The sequence below is a fragment of the Oncorhynchus mykiss genome, chromosome 11 (genome assembly GCF_057628025.1).
Source record: "Oncorhynchus mykiss isolate SJ-2025 chromosome 11, ASM5762802v1, whole genome shotgun sequence".
Lineage (NCBI taxonomy): Eukaryota > Metazoa > Chordata > Actinopteri > Salmoniformes > Salmonidae > Oncorhynchus > Oncorhynchus mykiss.
Window position 1 is genome coordinate 24,917,173 of NC_143032.1, and position 21,986 is coordinate 24,939,158.

At 42.0% G+C, this 21,986-nt stretch overlaps 1 protein-coding gene across 1 annotated transcript; it reads right to left on the reverse strand.

Annotated features, from left to right (window-relative positions):
• Positions 1–1,841: 1,841 nt before the first annotated feature.
• LOC149979527 (uncharacterized) lies at positions 1,842–15,702 on the reverse strand. Its single transcript, XM_090189776.1, has 3 exons — positions 15,388–15,702; positions 9,295–9,371; positions 1,842–4,224 (listed from the first exon to the last, which is right to left on the reverse strand). The coding sequence occupies exons 1-3, from the start codon at positions 15,530–15,532 to the stop codon at positions 4,066–4,068; spliced, it is 381 nt and encodes a 126-aa protein (XP_090045902.1). The 5' UTR covers positions 15,533–15,702; the 3' UTR covers positions 1,842–4,065.
• Between the last annotated feature and the right edge of the window lie 6,284 nt (positions 15,703–21,986).

Here is a 21,986-nt window from a genome sequence, read left to right on the forward strand (position 1 = left end):
CCAAAACATCAGCCAGGAAGCATAGGAACTGAGAAGTGGTCTGTGGTCACCACCTGCAGAACCACTCCTTTATTGGGGATGTCTTGCTAATTGCCTATAATTTCCACCTGTTGTCTATTCCATTTGCACAACAGCATGTGACATTTATTGTCAATCAGTGTTGCTTCCTAAGTGGACAGTTTGATTTCACAGAAGTGTGATTGACTTGGAGTTACATTGTGTTGTTTAAGTGTTCCCTTTATTTTTTTGAGCAGTGTACATGCGGAACTGGGGCCAAATTGTAGATAGTGATCCAACTGACAGAGTTCTTGTAATGGAGACAAGAGTGGGGGGGACCCACCAACTCACTCCAAACATGTTACATGTGACAATATTTCAACTTTTGCATTGATTCATTTTCATCCGTGTACTATAGGAGACATCTATAGCAGGCAGTAGTAGTTTTCTATGAAAAATAACACAGTGGAAGTTAGTTTAACACATTTATCTGTGTCGCCCAAAATAATATTTTCTGTCCCGCTGCGTTACAGAATTACCCCTCTGCATGGAACAGATCTCAAACACATGGTCCAGAAAAAAAATAAACCACAATGGGCAAGATTGTCTGAGGCTTCAGTGGAGTTGAATGTACTGTTCCACTGGGCACAGACGTAATTCAACGTCTATTCCACGTTGTTTCAATGTCATTTCATTGAAATGACATGGAAACAATGTCGATTCAACCGTGTGCGCCCAGTGAGGTATGTTCAAGGGTCACTGTAACCTGCATGCCTTTAGATGTGCCTTTCAGTTATTTCGCATGAATAGGTTCTGTGAAATGCTATATAGAATTGATTTGTGTGGTCCAATTGGTTGTGGGTTCAATTGTGAGTTAAATTCTAGCTGGGTTCACATAATAAAAAACAAAATGCACTCATTGTAAGGAACTCAAACCCATAGCCCTCCAGATTCTTCTTTAAAACACAGGTTCTTCTTTAAATGTGTAGAGTAAGATAGATAATGTTCTCTCTGAGATGTGCGATTTGTTAATGTTTGTACTGATGTTTTGGTCTTGGTGAAATGCATGCAGTATGGAAATCGCTCACGCTGTTATGACATACAAAACTGAAAAAATATTTATATAATGTTAAACAGTGCCACACGCCTGGCAAATGTTGTTCAAATATGGTTGCTCGCACAGTTTTGATTAAATACACTTAAGATATTCCTTTTGAATTGATTAGTTCAACTATAGGTATTGTTTTTAAAATACAGCCTAATTCATTTCAGTCTTAGCACAGCCTCCTTCCCACTCTGCATATTTTCCCCTCACATATGTAGCTTATGGCAAGTTAACAGCAACATTCTTAAACGGACAATGCACTGTATTTAAAGACTCACTCCATCTGTGTAACGGCTTTCGTCGTCGGATGAGGAAGAGTAGTCGGACCAAAGCGCAGCGTGGTAAGTGTTCATGTTTGTTTGTTTATTTATTTATTTATTTATTAAACTGAACACTGATACATAACAAGATAATAAATTAAACCGAAACAGGTGCAAACACTAAACAGAAAATACCTACCCACAAAACCCATGTGGGGAAAAAGCTACCCAAGTATGGTTCCCAATCAGAGACAACGATAGACAGCTGTACCTAATTGAGAACCATACCAGGCCAAACACATAGATAAGAAAACATAGAAAAACAACATAGAATGCCCACCCCAAATCACACCCTGACCAAACTAAAATAGAGACATAAAAAGCTCTCTACGGTCAGGGCGTGACAATCTGTTTTTTAACTTTTCTTGTTGAAATCATTTCACACAGTTGTTGAAAATGAACGAAGTACAATGAGTTAATCATGAAGTTTGTTTTATTATAGAGCTTTATTTAGACCATGCAGCTTGGTTAAAAACATTCATTCAGTGTTTGGTTATCAAAAATAGTAAGATCTCGCTTACTTTTACAACAGTAAAATTCTGTTTTTATAAAACGTACCTGTTTAACACACCATTCCTTTAATGGCAACGGGACATTGATTATCATCAAGTGGATTGTACGAGTGTGGGATCAATATGAGCCAAAAGAGTACAGATGTATTCTGCCCTACAAAGGCAAAACACATTAACTATGGAAACAGTGAAACTGAGAAAACTGGCTTTAAAGTTTTTGGGATAACCAGCCAAATATGTTGTAGGTAGATAAGTGACAATGCAGTGATGTATAATTTTATTATGAAGTAATTTTTATGCATATCAACCATGACCACTGATTTTACCTATGCAGATACTACACTCTGCCTTTGTATGACTTTAAACAACTATATGGGTAATGCAAAGGCAAAGTGCAGCATCTACAATCTAAATGTTTTCATCCAACTTTCTTGTTTTTATGTTTGATGGAAACAGTTTGATAGTTCTACAGTTCGATAATTCTAACTACATTCCAACTGATTTTAATGGTGTTATTTAGTTATGTTTTCATCTTTTGAATGTTGTATCGTAGCAACCCTCAAGCATTTTTTCACCATAAGGTTAGGACTACTTCACCACGCAGAATGTTTATACTTAAAACATGTTTGGACTTGGTGCAGTATATACAATCTAAATGTGTTTATCCAACTTTCTTGTTGTTTTTCCTGTTTGACGCTGTATGGTAATATGTTTGACTTAAGGTCCATAGGTTAAATCAGTGGTCATGGTTGATATGCGTAAAAAAAAATACTTCACTTATCTACCCCACAACATACTTGTTTACAACTTTAAAGCCATTTTTCTCAGTTTCACTGTTTTTGTAGTTACTGCTCTTTGCCTTTGTATGGCCGAGCGGGTAACTGTTGTCAAGACACGGTGGTGCCAGCTCCTTCCACTTCTCTCTATTGCCAACGATTTTCCGGAACTCAAATATTATTTTCAGATCACCAGGTTTTCCCTTGGTTTTACTTGGATTCTGCAGTTAATGCAAAATTTCACACACCACTTTCTCTGAAACGGAACATAATTGAACCAGAAAACTTTGTCACAAGATAAAACAGATACTACAAATCCTGATTTCAGTCTTAACTCAATTTTGATCAAAAGTGTAGTTACTGTGTTTTGCCTTTGTAAGGCAGTATTGGTTTGTATTGGGTAAAGTTTGTGCTGACAAGCAGTCCTTTTATTGAAAAGAAGAGGTAAAATAGTCTGCAACATTGGCGCTACCAGAAGCAAACTACTGTATCACTCTTAACCTAGATTTTTTTTAGCTCTCCATCCAACTCTATTGCTGTCCTTGTCAAGCCAAACGCACAGAATGACAAGGAGTTGGCATGATAGCAAAAACAGACTGGCACTCAGGCTATCCTACATTTGCTAGTTTCTCACTAGTAAGGCTAGTGGAGCTTGCCACTAAGTCACCTAACATCAACGTAACACGTGCTATTTTCTGCAAATATTTGCTTGAAGCCTGCAACATAATGCATTATGTCTTTACAGCTGCCTAAATAAATGTTGAGTAATTTTGGCATATCATGAATATAAAATGTGAATTGCCATTCATTAGCATACATAATGTATAACTATGCCACCATTATTCCATTTGTGGGTTTTTGTCTGCTCTCAAACCTACAGTAAAAACCAATTCAAACCAATTACACAATGGAGAGAAAATACATGGAAAGTATATCCTTAGCCCTTATAAAAACTACTGCTTATTAAGACATTTGGGCAGTCCAAACAAGCTTAATTGCAGTTTCACAGTCAGGTATATCCTAATTATATTATACCCCACAAATATCTGACTTTACATGTAGATAGTGTTGACATATACAGTAAATACATGTAAACATAATGTAGTCTACAAATATTGTATAATATTGTAGCACACGATGAGTGTATAAGGTGGTACAGGTGTTGAAAGGGAGGTAGGTGGGCTACTTCCAGGCAGCACTAGAGGATAAGTGATTGTGTGTCCCGTGGTGTGTGAGTGTGCACGTGTGAGTGTATGTAAACGTATGTCTTCAGATCTTCAGGTATCACAGCACAGTGCCCAGCAGTACAGTGGAATGTTTTGTGTGTGTGTGTGTGTGTGTGTGTGTCAGTATGTTTAAGATTTCTTCTGGCAGTGGCATCCCAGTTTCCAGCAGTAGCAGATGGAATTGAAGAAGCGACAGTGACAGGAGGCACAGGGATCACAGCAGCGAGAGTGGGGAATACAGCTCTCCATCACCTTGGAACAATGAGGGGTTGGGGGGGCAGGCTTCACCTTGGGATTTTATAGCACACACACACACACACACACACACACACACACACACACACACACACACACACACACACACACACACACACACACACACACACACACACACACACACACACACACACAAAAGGGAAAAGTGATTAACTGACAAGCCCTTACCCTCTGACTGTTTCAAGATGTATGACCAAACTGAGCACTCATGCAACTGCGTTCGAAATGGCATCCTATTCCCTACATAGAAATAGGGTGCCCTATGGATCCTGGTCAAAAGTCAGTGCACTATATACAGAATATAGTTCCATTTGGGATACAGACATGCAATCATTATGCCAACACATTATAGCCAAGACTATCTTGGACTGTCAACCACTCAGAACTAAGTACACTCTATTTCCCCAGCAGCCTCGCTTCCAGCTGTGCAAAAGACATTTTGTTGATGTTCTGTAAGCTAGTAATCATCATGCTGTATGAGAAATAGGAATATAATTAGATATGGTTCGAAATTGTTGAGGTCTTACTACCCAATACGGGTTTGTAGACAAATCTAACACATTCATCTTGCATTGATGTCAATGGGATATTTGTGGTCTAATGTCTAGAAAGATAATAATAATAAATGCCATTTAGCAGACGAGTACACATCCCATGCCATCTGTTGTGTGGGACAGATTGGAAAGAAAACGGTGCCCATCACATAGGTTTGAGGCACATATGGATATAGAGAACAGGTTGTGTGGGAAGTGGAATCATATCGATATTACACTGTAAAGGTCTGGCCAACATTGATTTTGAAGTTAAGTACACTACATGGCTAAAGGTAAACTCAGCAAAAAAAGAAGCGTCCTCTCACTGTCAACTGTGTTTATTTCAGCAAACGTAACATGCGTAAATATTTGTATTAACATAAGATTCAACAACTGAGACATAAACAGGACAAGTTCCACAGACATGTGACTAACAGAAATTGAATAATGTGTCCCTGAACAAAGGGGAGGGGGGGTCAAAATCAAAAGTAACAGTCAGTAACTGGTATGGCCACCAGCTACATTAAGTAATGCAGTGTTTCTCCTCCTCATGGACTGCACCAGATTTGCCAGTTCTCGCTGTGAGATGTGACCCCACTCTTCCACCAAGGCACCTGCAAGTTTCCGGACGATAAACGCAAATCCGACCATCACCCCTGGTGAGACAAAACCGCAACTCGTCAGTGAAGAGCCCTTTGCCAGTCCTGTCTGGTCCAGCAACGGTGGGTTTGTGCCCATAGGTGACGTTGTTGCCGGTGATGTCTGGTGAGGACCTGCATTACAACAGGCCTACAAGCCCTCAGTCCAGCCTCTCTCAGCCTATTGCCGACAGTCTGAGCACTGATGGAGGGATTGTGCGTTCCAGGTGTAACTTGGGCAGTTGATGTTGCCATCCTGTACCTGTCCCGCAAGGTGTGATGTTCGGATGTACCAATCCTGTGCAGATGTTGTTACACGTGGTCTGCCACTGCGAGGACGATCAGCGCTCTGTCCTGTCTCCCTGTAGCGCTGTCTTAGGCGTCTCACAGTACGGACATTGCAATTTATTGCCCTGGCCACATCTGCAGTCCTCATGCCTCCTTGCAGCATGCCTAAGGCACGTTCACGCAGATGAGCAGGGAGCCTGGGCATCTTTCTTTTGGTGTTTTTCAGAGTCAGTAGAAAGGCCTCTTTAGTGTCCTAAGTTTTCAGAACTGTGACGTTTATTGTCTACTGTCTGTAAGCTGTTAGTGTCTTAACGACCGTTCCACAGGTGCGTGTTCATTAATTGTTTATGGTTAATTGAACAAGCATGTGAAACAGCGTTTATACCCTTCACAATGAAGATCTGTGAAGTTATTTGAATTTGTACTAATTATCTTTTCAAGACAGCGTACTGAAAAAGGGCTGTTTCTTTTTTTCCTGAGCTTATTAAGGACCCCTGCTCATCAAACATCTCATTCCAAAATCATGGGAATTAGTATGGAGTTGGTTCCCCCTTTGCTGCAATAACAGCCTCTACTCTTCTGGGAAGGCTTTCCACTAGATGTTGGCACATTCCTGCAGGGATTCCATCCAGCCACAAGAGCATTAGTGAGATCGGGCACTGATGTTGGGCGATTAGGCCTGTCTCGCAGTTGGTGTTCCAATTCATCCCAAAGGTGTTCGGTGGGTTTGTGGGCAGGGCTCTGTACAGGCCAGTCAAGTTTTTCCACACCAGTCTCGACAAACCATTTATGTATGGACCTCGCTTTGTGCACGGAGGCATTGTCATGCTGGATCAGGAAAGGGCTTTCCCAAAAATGTTGCCTCAAAGTTGGAAGCACCGAATCGTCTAGAAATGTCAATGTATGCTGTAGCGTTAAGATTTCGCTTCACTGGAACTAAGGGGACTATCCCAAACCATGAAAAACAGCCACAGACCATTATTCCTCCTCCACCAAACTTTACAGCTGCCACTATGCTTCATGGCAGGTAGCGTTCTCCTGGCATCCGCCAGGAGATGTGTTCTCTCTCATCACTCCAGAGAACTAATTTCCACTGCTCCAGAGTCCAATGGCGGCAAGCTTTACACCACTCCAGCCGACGCTTGGCATTGCGCATTGGTGATCTTAGGTTTGTCTGCAGCTGCTCGGCCGTGTAAATCCATTTCATGAAGCTCCCGACGTTCTTGTGCTGTCGTTGCTTCCTAAGGCAGTTTGGAACGCGGTACTGAGTGTTGCAACTGAGGACAGACAATTTTTACGCACTACACGCTTCAGCGGCCCCATTCTGTGAGCTTGTGTGGCCTACCACTTCACGGCTGAGACGTTGTTGCTCCTAGACGTTTCTACTTCACAATAATGGCACTTACAGTTGACCGGGTCAGCTGTAGTAGGGCAGAAATCTGACAATTACTTTTTGGAAAGGTGGCACCATATGATGGTGCCACATTTCAAATCCCACCTGTAACGGTTTTCTTGCGGTGAAGGAGAGGCGGACCAAAACACAGCGTGGTTTCTATTCATGGTTCTTTAATAAAGCACTTCACATGAACAGACTAACAAAAACAAGAAACGTGAAAACCTAAAACAGCCCTATCTGGTGCAAACACGGAGACAGGAACAATCACCCACAAACACACAGTGAAACCCAGGCTACCTAAGTATGATTCTCAATCAGAGACAACTAATGACACCTGCCTCTGATTGAGAACCATACTAGGCTGAAACATAGAAATACCCAAATCATAGAAAAACAAACATAGACTGCCCACCCCAACTCACGCCCTGACCATACTAAATAATGACCAAACAAAGGAAATAAAGGTCAGAACGTGACACCACCGTACCTTCTCCGCTATGCAATCTGGTTTCCGAGCTGGTCATGGGTGCACCTTAGCCACGCTCAAGGTCCTAAACGACATCATAACCGCCATCGATAAGTGACAATACTGTGCAGCTGTATTCATCGACCTGGCCAAGGCTTTCGACTCTGTCAATCACCACATTCTTATCGGCAGATTCAACAGCCTTGGTTTCTCAAATGACTGCCTCACCTGGTTCACCAACTACTAACCCACACCTACCCACCTGTCCAGCATCACTACTCTGGACGGTACTGACTTAGAATATGTGGACAACTACAAATACCTAGGTGTCTGGTTAGACTGTAAACTGCTTCCAGACTCACATTAAGCATCTCCAATCCAAAATGAAATCTAGAATCGGCTTCCTATTCCGCAACATAGCATCCTTCACTCATGCTGCCAAACATACCCTCGTAAAATTGGCTATCCTACCGATCCTTGACTTCTGCGATGTAATTTACAAAATAGCATCCAACACTCTACTCAGCAAATTGTATGCAGTCTTTCACAGTGCCATCCGTTTTGTCACCAAAGCCCCATATACTACCCACCACTGCGACCTGTATGCTCTCTATGGCTGGCCCTCGCTTCATATCCGTCGCCAAACCCACTGGCTCCAGGTCATCTATAAGCCGTTGCTAGGTAAAGTCCCGCCTTATCTCAGCTCACTGGTCACCATAGCAGCACCCACCCACAGCACTCTCTCCAGCAGGTATATTTCACTGGTCACCCCCAAAGCCAATTCCTATTTGGCCACCTTTCCTTCCAGTTCTCTGCTGCCAATGACTGGAACAAACTGCAAAAATCACTGAAGCTGGAGACTCATATCTCCCTCACTAGATTTAAGCACCAACTGTCAGAGCAGCTCACAGATCACTGCATCTGTACATAGCCAATCTGTAAATAGCCCATCCAACTACTTCCTCCCCATATTGTTATTTATTTTGCTCCTTTGCACCCCAGTACCGCTACTTGTACACTCATCTTCTGCACATCTATCACCCCAGTGTTTAATTTGCCATACTGTAATAATTTTGCCATTATGGCCTATTTATTGCCTCACCCCCTTGTCCTACCTCATTTGCACACACTGTATATAGACTTTCTCGATTGTATTATTGACTGTATGTTTGTTTATTCCATGTGTAACTCTGTGTTGTTGTTTGTGTTGCACTGCTTTGCTTTATCTTGGCCAGGTCGCAGTTGTAAATGAGAACTTGTTCTCAACTAGCCTACCTGGTTAAATAAATGTGAAATAAAAAAAATAAAAAATGTGAAAGTCACTGAGCTCTTCAGTAAGGCCATTTTACTTCCAATGTTTGTCTATGGAGATGGCATGGCTGAGTGCTCGGTTTTATACACCTGTCAGCAGCAGGTGTGGCTGAAATAGCCAACTCCAATAATTTGGGGTGTCCACATACTGATACATTTGTATATATAGTGTATCAGTGTAACACGCTAGGCTAGAAGCTTGCTGCAGTCCCCAGGCCACAGACAGGTGTGGCTACAGTATGCCGTCACCACAAAGTGTCTGATTGATTTTGGGGTGAATTACTACTGAAACCTGCTGAGGCAAAAGGCTAAAGGCTAAGGGCTTGCTGCTCTCCACAGGGCAGGTCACAGGTGTGTGTGGGGGGGGGGGGGGGGGGGATATGATGTTATCAAAAAGCAGTAGAGTACTGTAACTCAGAAATTATCCTAACATAATCCCCAGCAGTTTACCGTCACATGCAATCTCGGGTGTTCCTGGATTCCTCTTCTGGCAAACAACCTTCTGGGTTTCGCCTGGTTCCACAGCTCTGTTGGAAAGAAAGAAGGAATAGTCATAAGAAACCTCCTTAATTCCGATTAGAGATTACAACATTCTGGGGTTGAAGTAAATCGAATAACAAGAATTACCGTCCAAAAATATAGTGAAACGCCAAACAGCATAATAGTAAACAGATGTTATTGCTATTATTGATCTGAATATCAAAACCCCATGTTCACTGCACTTACTGTATATAAGTTGTCAGCCATGGCAGCAAGGTTAACAAATGGAAACTGTATGCATTTGTCATGTGTGTCTATCACCAATAACTAGCAGAACTTTTGTACATCTTCATCACCCCTGTCACAAATCAGGGCTATTTAAATGTAGCCGGGTGTAACCAGAGATTTCTGTTACATGCATTTGAAATACCTATTTCAAAGATTTTTGAGTATTTTGTATTTCACTGGCCTGACTTATAATGCAATGTATTTTGTAACAAGATATGTTTCAAAAGTAAAAAGTAAAGTAAAGTAAATAAACAACTACATAAAGTAAACTAAATAAACAACTACATACCACAGTCATTAAACCCTGTTTCCATTCACAGTTTTTATGCAAGTAAAGTCAAAATAAAAAACAGCTGTGATGGAAATACGATGTTTCGGTGTAATTTCATAAATGCAGACAGATCATTTGTTTGTTCGAAATGGTGGGATCTTTTTGTGCAGGAAATGTATTATGCAGGAAATTGTGGTGGAAATGTCTTTATGCGCAGATAATGATACAATAACCACCATATCGAAGTCAATTGAGTTACACAATGATATGATCTGTGGTCCTCCCACTATGACTTCGGAAACCATGCAGTTTATTAGGCTACAGATTAAATAAATGATGAACTTCAAAGAGTGGTGAAAGTGCAAGGTGATGAGCTTGATGCTCCTTTCCAATACATATCGAGGGTCTTATTCTGGTGACATGATCATTGATGCTTGGCTGCTGTTTGACAAATAAAAATATTCTTGCCCTTTTACACATAATAATCTCATCATGTAGGCTATACGTGCACTCTAGCAATCCAGCTGGCTATCTGCTCGCTGTTGGCTAGAGCACAGGGGCCAATACCAAGAGTGGGCACACTTGCTAAATCACACCATTTTTTTTGTGAGAAAACCATCAGTCGAGTTGATGTTAATATTCAGAACCACATTCCTGTAAAGATTAGAGTTAAATACTGTTGAAGTAATATGGTTACAGGTTCATCTGTCTCACCTAAAGCCCATTCTTACGGGAAGCTGCTATATACCACAAAGTGCTAACAGTCAGTATCTGAATAACGTGTGAAATGCTTGATAATGTATGCGATATCAACAGAGAGGTATATTTTCTGGATGATGTAAATATTGACTGACTTTCATCAAGCTGCCCACTCAAGAAAAAGCTTCAAACTGTAACCTGTGCCTGCAACTGTACAAACAGCACAGGAATTTAAATCAACAAGTATTGATCACATCTTTACCATTGCTGCAAAAAAATGTGCTTGAAAGCAGTATCCAGATCCATCAGATGTAGTGATCACAATATAGTAGCCATATCTAGGAAAATCAAAGTTATAAAGGCTGGGCCTATTAATATGTATAAGAGGTCATACAATACATTTTATAGGAATTCCTATGTTGAGGATTTAAATCATATTTGTTGTTCAATGGTGTGTAATGAGGAGCAAACAGATGTTGCTGTAACGAGTGTGCTGAGAGTCGGGAAGCAAGTTCAGGGAGTGAGTGTTTAAATAAATAAAATAAACAATGAACACGAAACAAACGAACCGACATGAAAACAGAGTCAATAACACCTGAGGAAAGAACCACAAGGAGTGACAGATATAGGGAAGATAGTCAAGGAGGTGGAGTCCAGGTGATTGTCATGAGATGCAGGTGTGCGAGACGATGGTGACAGGTGTGCGGGATAATCAGCAGCCTGATGACCCAGAGGCCGGAGAGGGAGTATACATGATAGTTGCACTTGACACACTTATGAAATTGCTTATTCCAATTACTAATAAGCATGCACCCATTATGAAAATGACTGTAAAAACGGTTAAATCCCAGTGGATTGATGAGGAATTGAAAAATTGTGTGGTTGAGAGGGATGAGGCAAAAGGAATGGCAAATAAGTCTGGCTGCACTTCCGATTGGCAAACTTACTGCAAATTGAGAAATCATGTGACTAAACTGAATGAAAAGAAGAAACTACACACAAAAGCTTTGGAGCACCTTCAATTACATTTTTGGAAAAAAGGCAAACTCAGCTCCATCATTCATTGAATCAGATGGCTCATTCATCACAAAACCGATTGATATTGTCAACTACTTCAATGACTTTTCATTGGCAAGATTAGCAAATTTAGGCATGACATGCCAGCAACAAACGCTGACACTACACATCCAAATATATCTGACCAAATTATGAAAGACAAGAATTGTAATTTTCATAAAGTGAGTATGGAAGAGGTGAAAAAAATACTGTTTATCAACAAAGACAAGGCAACGGGGTCTGACGACTTGGATGGAAATTTACTGAGGATAATAGCGGACGATATTGCCACTCCTATTTGCCATATATTCAATTTCAGCCTACTAGAAAGTGTGTACCCTCAGGCCTGGAGGGAAGCTAAAGTAATTCCGTTACCTAAGAATAGTAAAGCCCCCTTTACCGGCTCAAATAGCCGACCTATCAGCATGTTGCCCAACCCTTGGTAAAGTTTTGGAAAGAATTGTCTTTGACCAGATCAATGCTAATTTACAGTAAACAAATTGACAGACTTTCAGCATGCTTATAGGGAAGGCCATTCAACAAGCACAGCACTTACACAAATAACTGATGATTGGCTGAGAGAAATTGATGATAAAAGATTGTGGGGCTGTTTTGTTACACTTCAGTGCAGCTTTTGACATTATTGATCATAGTCTGCTGCCAGAAAAACATGTGTTATGGCTTTACACCCCCTGCTATATTGTGGATAAAGAGTTACCAGTCCAACAGAACACAGAGGGTGTTCTCAAATGGAAGTCTCTCCAACACAATCCAGGTAGAATCAGGAATTCCCCAGGGCAGCGGTCTAGGCCCCTTACTTTTAAAAATATTTACTAACGACATGCCATGCTTTGAGTAAAGCCAGTGTGTCTATGTATGCGGATGATTCAACACTATACACATCAGCTACTACAGCAACTGAAATGACTGCAACACTTAAAGAGCTGCAGTTAGTTTCAGAATGGCTGGCAATGAATGAATTAGGACTAACTATTTCAAAAACTGAAAACATCACACATTCACTAAACCTCAACTAAATCTTGTAATAAATAATGTGTAAATTGAGCAAGTTGAGATGACTAAACTGCTTGGAGTATCCTGGATTGTAAACTGTCATGGTCAAAACATATTGATACAACAGTAGCTAAGATGTTTTATTTCACCTTTATTTAACCAGGTAGGCCAGTTGAGAACAAGTTCTCATTTACAACTGCGACCTGGCCAAGATAAAGCAGTGCGACAAAAACAACACAGACTTACACATGGGAAAAAAAAGGAAAAAAAAACGTACAGTCAATAACACAATAGAAAATCTGTATACAATGTGTGCAAATTCAGTAAGGAGTTAAGGCAATAAATAGGCCACAGCGGCGAGGTAATTACAATTTAGCAATTTAGCACTGGAGTGATAGATGAGGATGTGCAAGTAGGAATACAGGTGTGCAAAAAAAATATGGGGATGAGGTAGGTAGTTGATTGGATGGCTATTTACAGATTGGCTGGTTACAGCTGCAGCAATCGGTAAGCTGCTCTGACAGCCGATACTTGAAGTTAGTGAGGGAGATATAAGTTTGGGGAAAAGATTAAACATTAATAATATGCATGTCAATCTCTCCTGACTCAGTGTAGAGGAGATATTGACTTAATCACTACTTGTATTTGTGAGAGGTATTGACATGTTGAAAGCACCCAGCTGTCTGTTTAAACGACTAGCACACAACTCAGACACCCGTGCATACATCACAAGGTATGCCACCAGAGGTCTCTTCAAAGTCCCCAATTCCAGAACAGACTATGAGGAGGCGCACAGTACTACATAGAGCCATGACTACATGGAACTCTATTCCACATCAGGTAACTGATGCAAGCAGTAGAATCAGATTTAAAAAACAGATACAAATACACCTTATGGAACAGCGGGGCCTGTGAAGCAACACAAACACGTGTGCGCACACACACACACACACACACACACACACACACACACACACACACACACACACACACACATGACATTACTTTTTGCGGTTAAATTCCCATGTACCAAATAAAAAATACACGTTAAGTGAGTTTCCATCGCATTTTCAACTCTACATCGTATTTGTATTTATTATGGATCCCCATTAGCTGCTGCCAAGGCACTCAGTGTGTGCCCTCAGTCCCATACTCCACTGCCACATATCTACAACACAAAATCCGTGTGTATAGTGCATGCACTACGTGATCACACAGCATTTTTTTCTGCAACAAGTACATTTGATGGAAACACATCTCTGGTGGGAAAATGCACATATTGTTTTTATGCAGATTTTAGAATATTTGTATTAAAATCTGTCACCAAATGGATGGAAACTTAGCTATAGCAAGTTTTTAGAAAAAATTGTACCGTTACTGAGAATGTTGTTGTAGTGAAAGTGTGTACTTCAAAAAAGTATTGTATTTAATAAAAATAACTAATTAGATTAAATACAATACTTTACAAAAGTATTTGGTATTTATTTGTATACATTGGTCTTTCAAATATTTTGTAATAGTAACAAGATAGTATCGTTGCTCATCTCTGAATGTAACGGAGTGAGTGAGCAGCAGCAGCGTCTCAGAGAGAAAAAGTGCTTGAGAGGGCAACTCTGTGTTGAGGTGGCAGACCTGGGTTCAAATAACATTTAAATATGTTGAGTTTAGCCTATCATGAGTGGCAAATTGGTTTTACAATTTGGGACTATTCTATTGGTCCATTACACCAGGCAAAGTCAAGAAGCTGATTTATTTTTTAATGTGATTTTCAATAGTATTTGAAGCCAAGTCTGGTGCATTGTGGGTTTGGATGATTAGGCGACCTTCCACTAAGATGGTCATGACATGCTGTGACCTAAGAACCTGCTTAGGTCAAAGCTGGTCAGAGCAGGAGGGATATGTGTAGACTCTGGGGGATGTATTGCTATACAAGGTTCAAGGGTTTTTATTAGTCACATTTACAATAAACGTGACATTTTTTACCCCAGTGCAAAACAGTCTCCATTACAAATACATAAGGTACTGCAATAAATCAAGTCCAGGGCTCTCCAGACCTGTTCCTGGAGAGCTCTCCTCCTGTAGGTTTTCCCTCCAACCCCAGTTGTAACTAACCCAATTCAGTTTATCCACCAGCTAGTTATTAGAAAGAGGTGTGCTAGATTTGTGTTGGAGTGAAAACCTAGAGTTTGGTAGCTCTCCAGCAACAGCAATATTCATTTTCAAAATGAAAATCCCTTGCATGTAAATTATTGACAGGATGATTTGGTAGGCTACTGAACAGTGTACTGAATTAAAAATGTTTAGTAATTAATTCAGGTTACAATTTCTAATGTTTTGAATACATTTTTTTTTTTTACCAGTTCAGACAAATATGAAGAACAAAATCTTAGCCAACTAAGTGCACATATGCATGGTTAATAGCATATTAATGATTATCTTTTCCATTCCTATATATTAACTCCAAAGTGTGATTCCCGACTTCCAGTGATGGTCGCATTGACAATACATACACACAAAATAAATATATACAGCATGTACACAAGAAGAGTGGCAATGTATGGCAATGACTTGAACCATACATTGTGCAAAGTTCATAGCATGATAACATGCTTTTCTCATCATCAGTCTATATTTATCATTTAGCTAATACAATAAATGTACAACTGAAGAGAAATAAGACAATTGGATTTTTGGATGACGAATTAAAGGGAATGAAACTAGGATAGACTACTCACCTATTTCCTTGGCCGTAAAATAATTTGATGACAAATTATTGTCGGTCCTTTTAATTTTAACAAGATGTGTCTTGTCACGCGCTGCAAGCCTACAGTTGACAGCTGCAAATTGAAGAAGGCAAATACATAATATCGCAGGCTTCATTTCGATTCCACTCAAATATTGCTAATGTGGGGAGAAACAAAAATGAGCGTTATTAGATCAATTAAGACTGCAGAAATGTCGACGCCATAAAACAGCAAAATATCGCTCCTCACTCTCGGACATATAGTCTCGTTGTCAACATTATTTGGTCCTTCGAGACAAAAGTAACACTTTATAAACCGGAATCTTGTTCCCGCACCCGCCCACCTCCTTCGTATTTCCATAAGTGAGAGCAAGAGACCATCTGGACACTGAAATCTTGGCTCAATGATCATAGTAAAGTAGTCAGTCACCTGAGGATATTCAGAGGCAGTTTTATTCTGGATATTCACTGAACAAAAATATAAACACAACGTGTAAATTGCTGGTCCATGAGCTTGAAATAAAAGATTCCAGAAATGTCTCTCAACTTTTCAGCACACATCCTGTAGTGAGCATTTGATCCTTTAGTCAAGATAATCCATGCACCTGACATGTGTGGCACATCAAGAAGCTGATTAAACAGGAGCACCTTTTTTTAACTTACCTTTATTTAACTAGGAAAGTCAGTTAAGAACAAATTCTTATTTTCAATGACAGCCTAGGAACAACTGCCTTGTTCAGGGGCAGAACAGCAGATTTTTACCTTGTCAGCTCAGGGATTTGATCTTGCAACCTTCCGGTTACTGTTCTAACCACTAGGCTACCTGCCACCCCACCTCTTGCCACCTCTTGTCAATAAAAGGCCACTCTAAAATATGCAGTTTTGTCACACAACGCAATGCCACAGATGTCTCAAATTTTGAGAGCGTGTGCAATTGGCATTCTGACTGCAGGAATGTCCACCAGAGCTGTTGCCAGATAATTTAATGTTCCTCTCTCTACCATGAGCCGCCTCCAATGTCGCTTTAGAAGTACGTTAAGCCGGCCTCACAACCGCAGACCACGTGTAACCACGCCAGCCCAGGACCTACACTCCCGGCTTCCTCACCTGCGAGATCGTCAGGGGGGTGGGGGGTGTGGAGGAGTAATTATGTCTGTAATAAAGCCCTTTTATCATTCTGATTGGTTGGGCCTGGCTCCTCAGTGGGTCGGCCTGGTCCCAAGTGGGTGGGCCTATGCCCTCCCAGGCCCACCTATGGCTGTGCCCCTGCCCAGTCATTTGAAATCCATATACCAGGGCCTAATGAATTTATTTCAATTGACTGATTTCCTTATATGAACTGTAACTCAGCAAAATCCAAAATAGGGGAGGGTTGTCTTTAAAAAAAAATTGCTATGGGGAGGGTTGTGTGTTTTTTTGGGGTGGGGGGGGCACAGGGGAGGGTAGTGTTTTTTTTTCCCTGGTTTACATTTGCTCTTCTGATTGTATTTTACCTATATACAATTGATTGACTTACTTTTGATATTGCCCTAATAAAGTTTAGAAATGTTTGTGAAGGTTTGGTATGTGTGGCTATTATTAAGCTTTAGCTACTGCAGGCCTATGATATTGTGACGTTTGCTGGTTTCACGATCGTATAACTTTGATAGCTTAAATAAAAAACTGGGTAACAGGGAGCTGAACAAAACAACCAACAAAACAACCAACCTAGCCTGAACTAGCTAGCCATAATCCACAGTCCAGCAGGAGGTATCTCCCCGAGAGATAAACATGAGAGACAAAATGTGGCTCTCCCCACTAGTTATATCCTCACAAAACCAATGAGTAACCCCCACTCTCTGTTACCATGACAACCCCATAAACAATGAACTGCTGCCAGGTTGCTGCCAGGTTGGGGCAGGGTCTGCCCACCCTAATCCCCTGAGGGTCATTACATTGCTCCCCTCTCAAGTCCTCGTCCCCAAGGATAAAGTCTCTGAACCGACCAGGGGTCTCCTTGAACGCCGTGCCCTCCAGGTTGGAGCAATGGGGGTAAGTGGTCAACGGTGCCCAGCTCTGAGTGAGAGAGGGGCACCAGTGCCCCCCATCAGGGTTACCACTTCACCCGGAAGTGGCTCTGATGTTGCCGGGGAACAGCCGTTGAGGCCATCCGGCACTTTGGTGACTGGGGGGGGTTCAATGGGTCAGGGGCTCATCCATAGGCCAGTTCTTTAGGGGTTCTAAGCTCCCGACCCAACATGAAAAGCGCAGGGGTGCGTCCCGTAATCCTGAGTATCGGACACATTTCAGCGAAGACCTTGGACTCGAAGTTCAGCCCTTGGTTCAGATGAATGACTGAGGGCTGAATATGTCCCCCACCAAGGTGTCAGCCACCGTCTCTGCTTCCTGGTTTGGTAGTACATAGGCCTCTGGCCACTTTGGGAAGTAGTTGATCGCCACAAGGATGAAGCGATTACCATTGGTGGATTTGGCCCAGCACATCCACAGCGATCTGGTCCATGGGAGCACCAACTCCATGTTGCTGCAAGGGGGCTTGCAATCGACCTTGGGGGCCTTTTTTGGTTGTGCATGAATCACAGCAATGGCAGTTATCCGCCACACCCTGTCTACATTGTCCCCAGTAGAAGGATTGGCGGATTAAGAAAGAGTGTTTTGATTACTGATGTTAACCTTCCTGGATATAACCTTTTTTCGGCAAGACAAATCTTCCAAAGGTAAGGGAGTGGCAATCTTTACCAAGGATGCTCAGTTGTCTCCACAAAGTCTGTCTCCAAACAATTTGATTTGCTGGTTTTAAGCATTAAACTTTCAAATAGCGCTTTGTTGACTGTTGCTGGGTGTTATCGTCCTCCATCAGCACTGGCCTGTACCCTACCTGCCCTAAGCTCTCTCCTGACCCCTTACACTAAGTCTTAATTTGTCCTGCTAGGTGACTTAAACTGGGACATGCTTAAACCACCTGACCAAGTCCTAAAGCAATGGGACTCCCTAAATCTTTCTCAGATTATGACCAATCCCACAAGGTAGGACTCCAAATACCCAGAAAAGGGTACTCTCCTCGATGTTATCCTCACAAATAATCCTGATAGGTACCAGTCTGGTGTTTTCTGTAATGACCTTAGTGATCACTGTTTTACAGTCTGTATTTGTAATGGCTGCTCAGTGAGGCGTCCTGTTCTGATTTGTCATAGACGTAGGTTAAAAACTTTCATGAGCAAGCCTTCCTCCATGACCTGGCCTCTGTAAATTGGTATAGAATCAGCTTGATCCCCTCTGTCGAAGAAGCTTGGACCTTCTTTTTTGACATTTTCAGTGATATTGTTAACAAACACGCCCCCATAAAGACAATTAGAATTAAAAACAGGTTCAGCCACTGGTTCGACCGTGATCTTGCAGAGTTACTCCACCTCAAGAATTGTATTTGGAGAAAGGCTCGGCACACGCATACTCAGGCTGACTGGTTCTCGTTCGGGAAAATGAGAAATAAGTGCACTCAGGCTATCCGGAAGGCCAAAGTTAGTTACTTTAAGGAGCAGTTCACTCTCTGTGGGTCTAACCTCAAGAAGTTCTGGAAAACGGTTAGCCCTGGAAAATGAACCCTCCTCCTCACAGCTGCCCATGTCCCTTAAAGTTGATGATGTGGTTGTTACTGACAAGAAGCACATGGCTGAGTTCTTTAATCACCACTTCATTAAGTCAGGATTCCTATTTGACTCAGCCATGCCTCCTTGCCCGTCCAACATTTCCTCATCTCCCACACCTTCTAATGCGACAAGCCCCGATGCTCCTCCCTCTTTTTCCTTTGCCCCACTGCAAAGTTTCTCCCTGCAGGCAGTCACTGAGTCCGAGGTGCTAAAAGAGCTCCTTAAACTTGACCCCAAAGGGTTTAGACCCTTTCCTCTTTAAGGTTGCTGCCCTTATAATCGCCAAGCCTATCTCTGAACTTTTTAACCTGTCTCTCCTCTCTGGGGAGGTTCCCATTGCTTGGAAGGCAGCCACGCTTAGTCCTTTATTTAAAGGGGAGATCAAGCTGATCCTAACTGTTATAGGCCTATTTCTATTTTGCCCTGTCTATCAGAAGTGTTGGAAAATCTTGCCAGTAATCAACTGACTGGCTTTCTTGATGTCTATAGTATTCTCTCTGGTATGAAATCTGGTTTCTGCTCAGGTTATGGATGTGTCACTTCAACCTTAAAAGTCCTCAATGATGTCACCATTGCCTTTGATTCTAAGCAATGTTGTGCTGCTATTTTGATTGACTTGGCCAAAGCCTTTGATAAGGTAGACCATTCCATTCTTGTGGGCAGGCTAAGGAGTATTGGTGTCTCCGAGGGGTCTTTGGCCTGGTTTGCTAACTACCTCTCTCAAAGATTGCAGTGTATAAAGTCAGAACATCTGCTGTCTCAGCCACTACCTGTCACCAAGGGTGTACCCCAAGGCCCCACGCTCTTCTCAATTTACATCAACAACATAGCTCAGGCAGTAGAAAGCTCTCTCGAGCTTATATGCAGATGAGACAGTCTTATACTCAACTGGCCCCTCCCGGGAGTTTGTGTTAAACACTCTACAACAAAGCTTTCTTTGTGTCCAACAAGCTTTCTCTGCCCTTAACCTTGTTCTGAACCCCTCCAAAACTAAGGTCATGTGGTTTGGTAAGAAGAATGCCCCTGTTACGCTCCTCGTTTGTAAAATGACCGGACCAAGGTGCAGCTTGGTAGGCGTATATTTTCTTTATTAATGTTCCACCAAAAAAAACAATAAACAACACAACAAATGTAAAGCTTGGTAGTGCAAAACATGCAAAAAAACAAAGACAAGATCCCACAACCTAACTGTGGGAAAAAGGTCTGCCTAAGTATGATCCCCAATCAAAGACAATGATAGACAGCTGCCTCTGATTGGGAACCACTCTCGGCCAAAAACAAAGAAACAGAAAACATAGAATGCCCACCCAAATCACACCCTGACCTAACCAAATAGAGAAATAAAAAGTCTCTCTAAGGTCAGGGCATGACAGCCCCTCTCACCACAGGTGTGATTACTACCTCAGAGGGTTTAGAGCTTGAGATAGTCACCTCATACAAGTACTTGGGAGTATGGCTAGATGGTACACTGTCCTTCTCTCAGCACATATCAAACCTGCAGGCTAAAGTTAAATCTATAAAGGGAAATGTTTCCTCTATTGTAATCGTTCCTCTTTCTCCCCAGCTGTCAAACTAACCCTGATTCAGATGACCATCCTAAAAAAGCTAGATTATGGAGACTAGTAATTTCTAGATCGGCAAGTAAGGGTGCTCTCAAGCCACTAGATGTTCTTTACAATTCAGCCATCAGATGTTTTATTTAACCAGGTAAGTTGACTGAGAAGACATTCTCATTTACAGCAATGACCTGGAGAATAGTTACAGGGAAGAGGATGAATGAGACAATTGTAAGCTGGGGATCATTAGGCGACCATGATGGACAGCTTGGAAATTTAAGCAGGACAACAGGGTTAACACCCCTACTCTTGCGATAAGTGCCATGGGATCTTTAATGAACTCAGAGAGTCAGGAAACCCATTTAATGTCCCATCTGAAAGACAGCCCCCTGCACAGATCAGTGTCCCCAATCACTGCCCTGGGGCATTAGAATATTTTTTAGACCAGAGGAAAGAGTGCCCCTCCAACACAACTTCCAGCAGTATCTGGTCTCCCATCCAGGGACCAACCATGACCAACCCTGCTTAGCTTCAGAAGCAAGCCAGCAGTGGGATGCAGGGCGGTATGCTGCTGGCTTAGAGGACACATCACTGTCGCAAGACCCACTTGTTGTTGCTTATTTATAAAACCCTCTTATTTAATGTCCCATCCAAAAGACAGCCCCCTGCACAGAGCAGTGTCCCCAATCACTGCCCTGGGGCATTTGAATATTTTTTAGACCAGAGGAAAGAGTGCCTCCTACTGGCCCTCCAACACAACTTCCAGCAGCATCTGGTCTCCCATCCAGGGACCAACCATGACCAACCCTGCTTAGCTTCAGAAACAAGCCAGCAGTGGGATGCAGGGTGGTATGCTGCTGGCTTAGAGGACACATCACTGCACTCTCTGTATACCTGTCGCAAGACCCACTTGTTGTTGCTTATTTATAAAACCCTCTTAGCCCCCCCCCCCCCTTAACTTTCAACACTCAACTTTTCCCCCAATGCCTTGAGACGGATGAAATCATACCTTGAAGGCAGAACTCAGTGTGTCAGAGTGAGCAATGAGCTGTCGCCCACTCTTAGCTATGATGTGGGCGTGCCCCAAGGGTCAATACTTGGGCCCCTCCTGTTCAGCCTGTACATTAATGATCTGCCTTCTGTCTGTACTGGGTCTGAAGTTCAAATGTATGCAGATGATACAGTGCTATATGTGCATGCAAAGAGCAAACAACACGCTGCACAAGAACTCACTACTGTAATGGTCCAGGTTACAAAGTGGCTCAGTGACTCGTGTTTGCATCTCAATGTGAAAAAACTGTCTGCATGTTCTTCACAAAAATGGCAACAGATGCTACTGAGCCAGATGTCTATGTGTCAAGGGAGAAGCTCCAGGTGGTATCTGATTTTAA

Bases quoted from the DNA above. Each gene is read 5' to 3' on its own strand.
- LOC149979527 (XM_090189776.1), bottom strand. From the start codon at position 15,532: ATGAAGCCTGCGATATTATGTATTTGCCTTCTTCAATTTGCAGCTGTC. The intron at 9,372-15,387 runs GTGAGTAGTCTA...TCTTTCCAACAG, and splicing joins TTTTACGGCCAAGGAAATAG to AGCTGTGGAACCAGGCGAAA. The intron at 4,225-9,294 runs GTAAACTGCTGG...TAAAATCCCAAG, and splicing joins ACCCGAGATTGCATGTGACG to GTGAAGCCTGCCCCCCCAAC.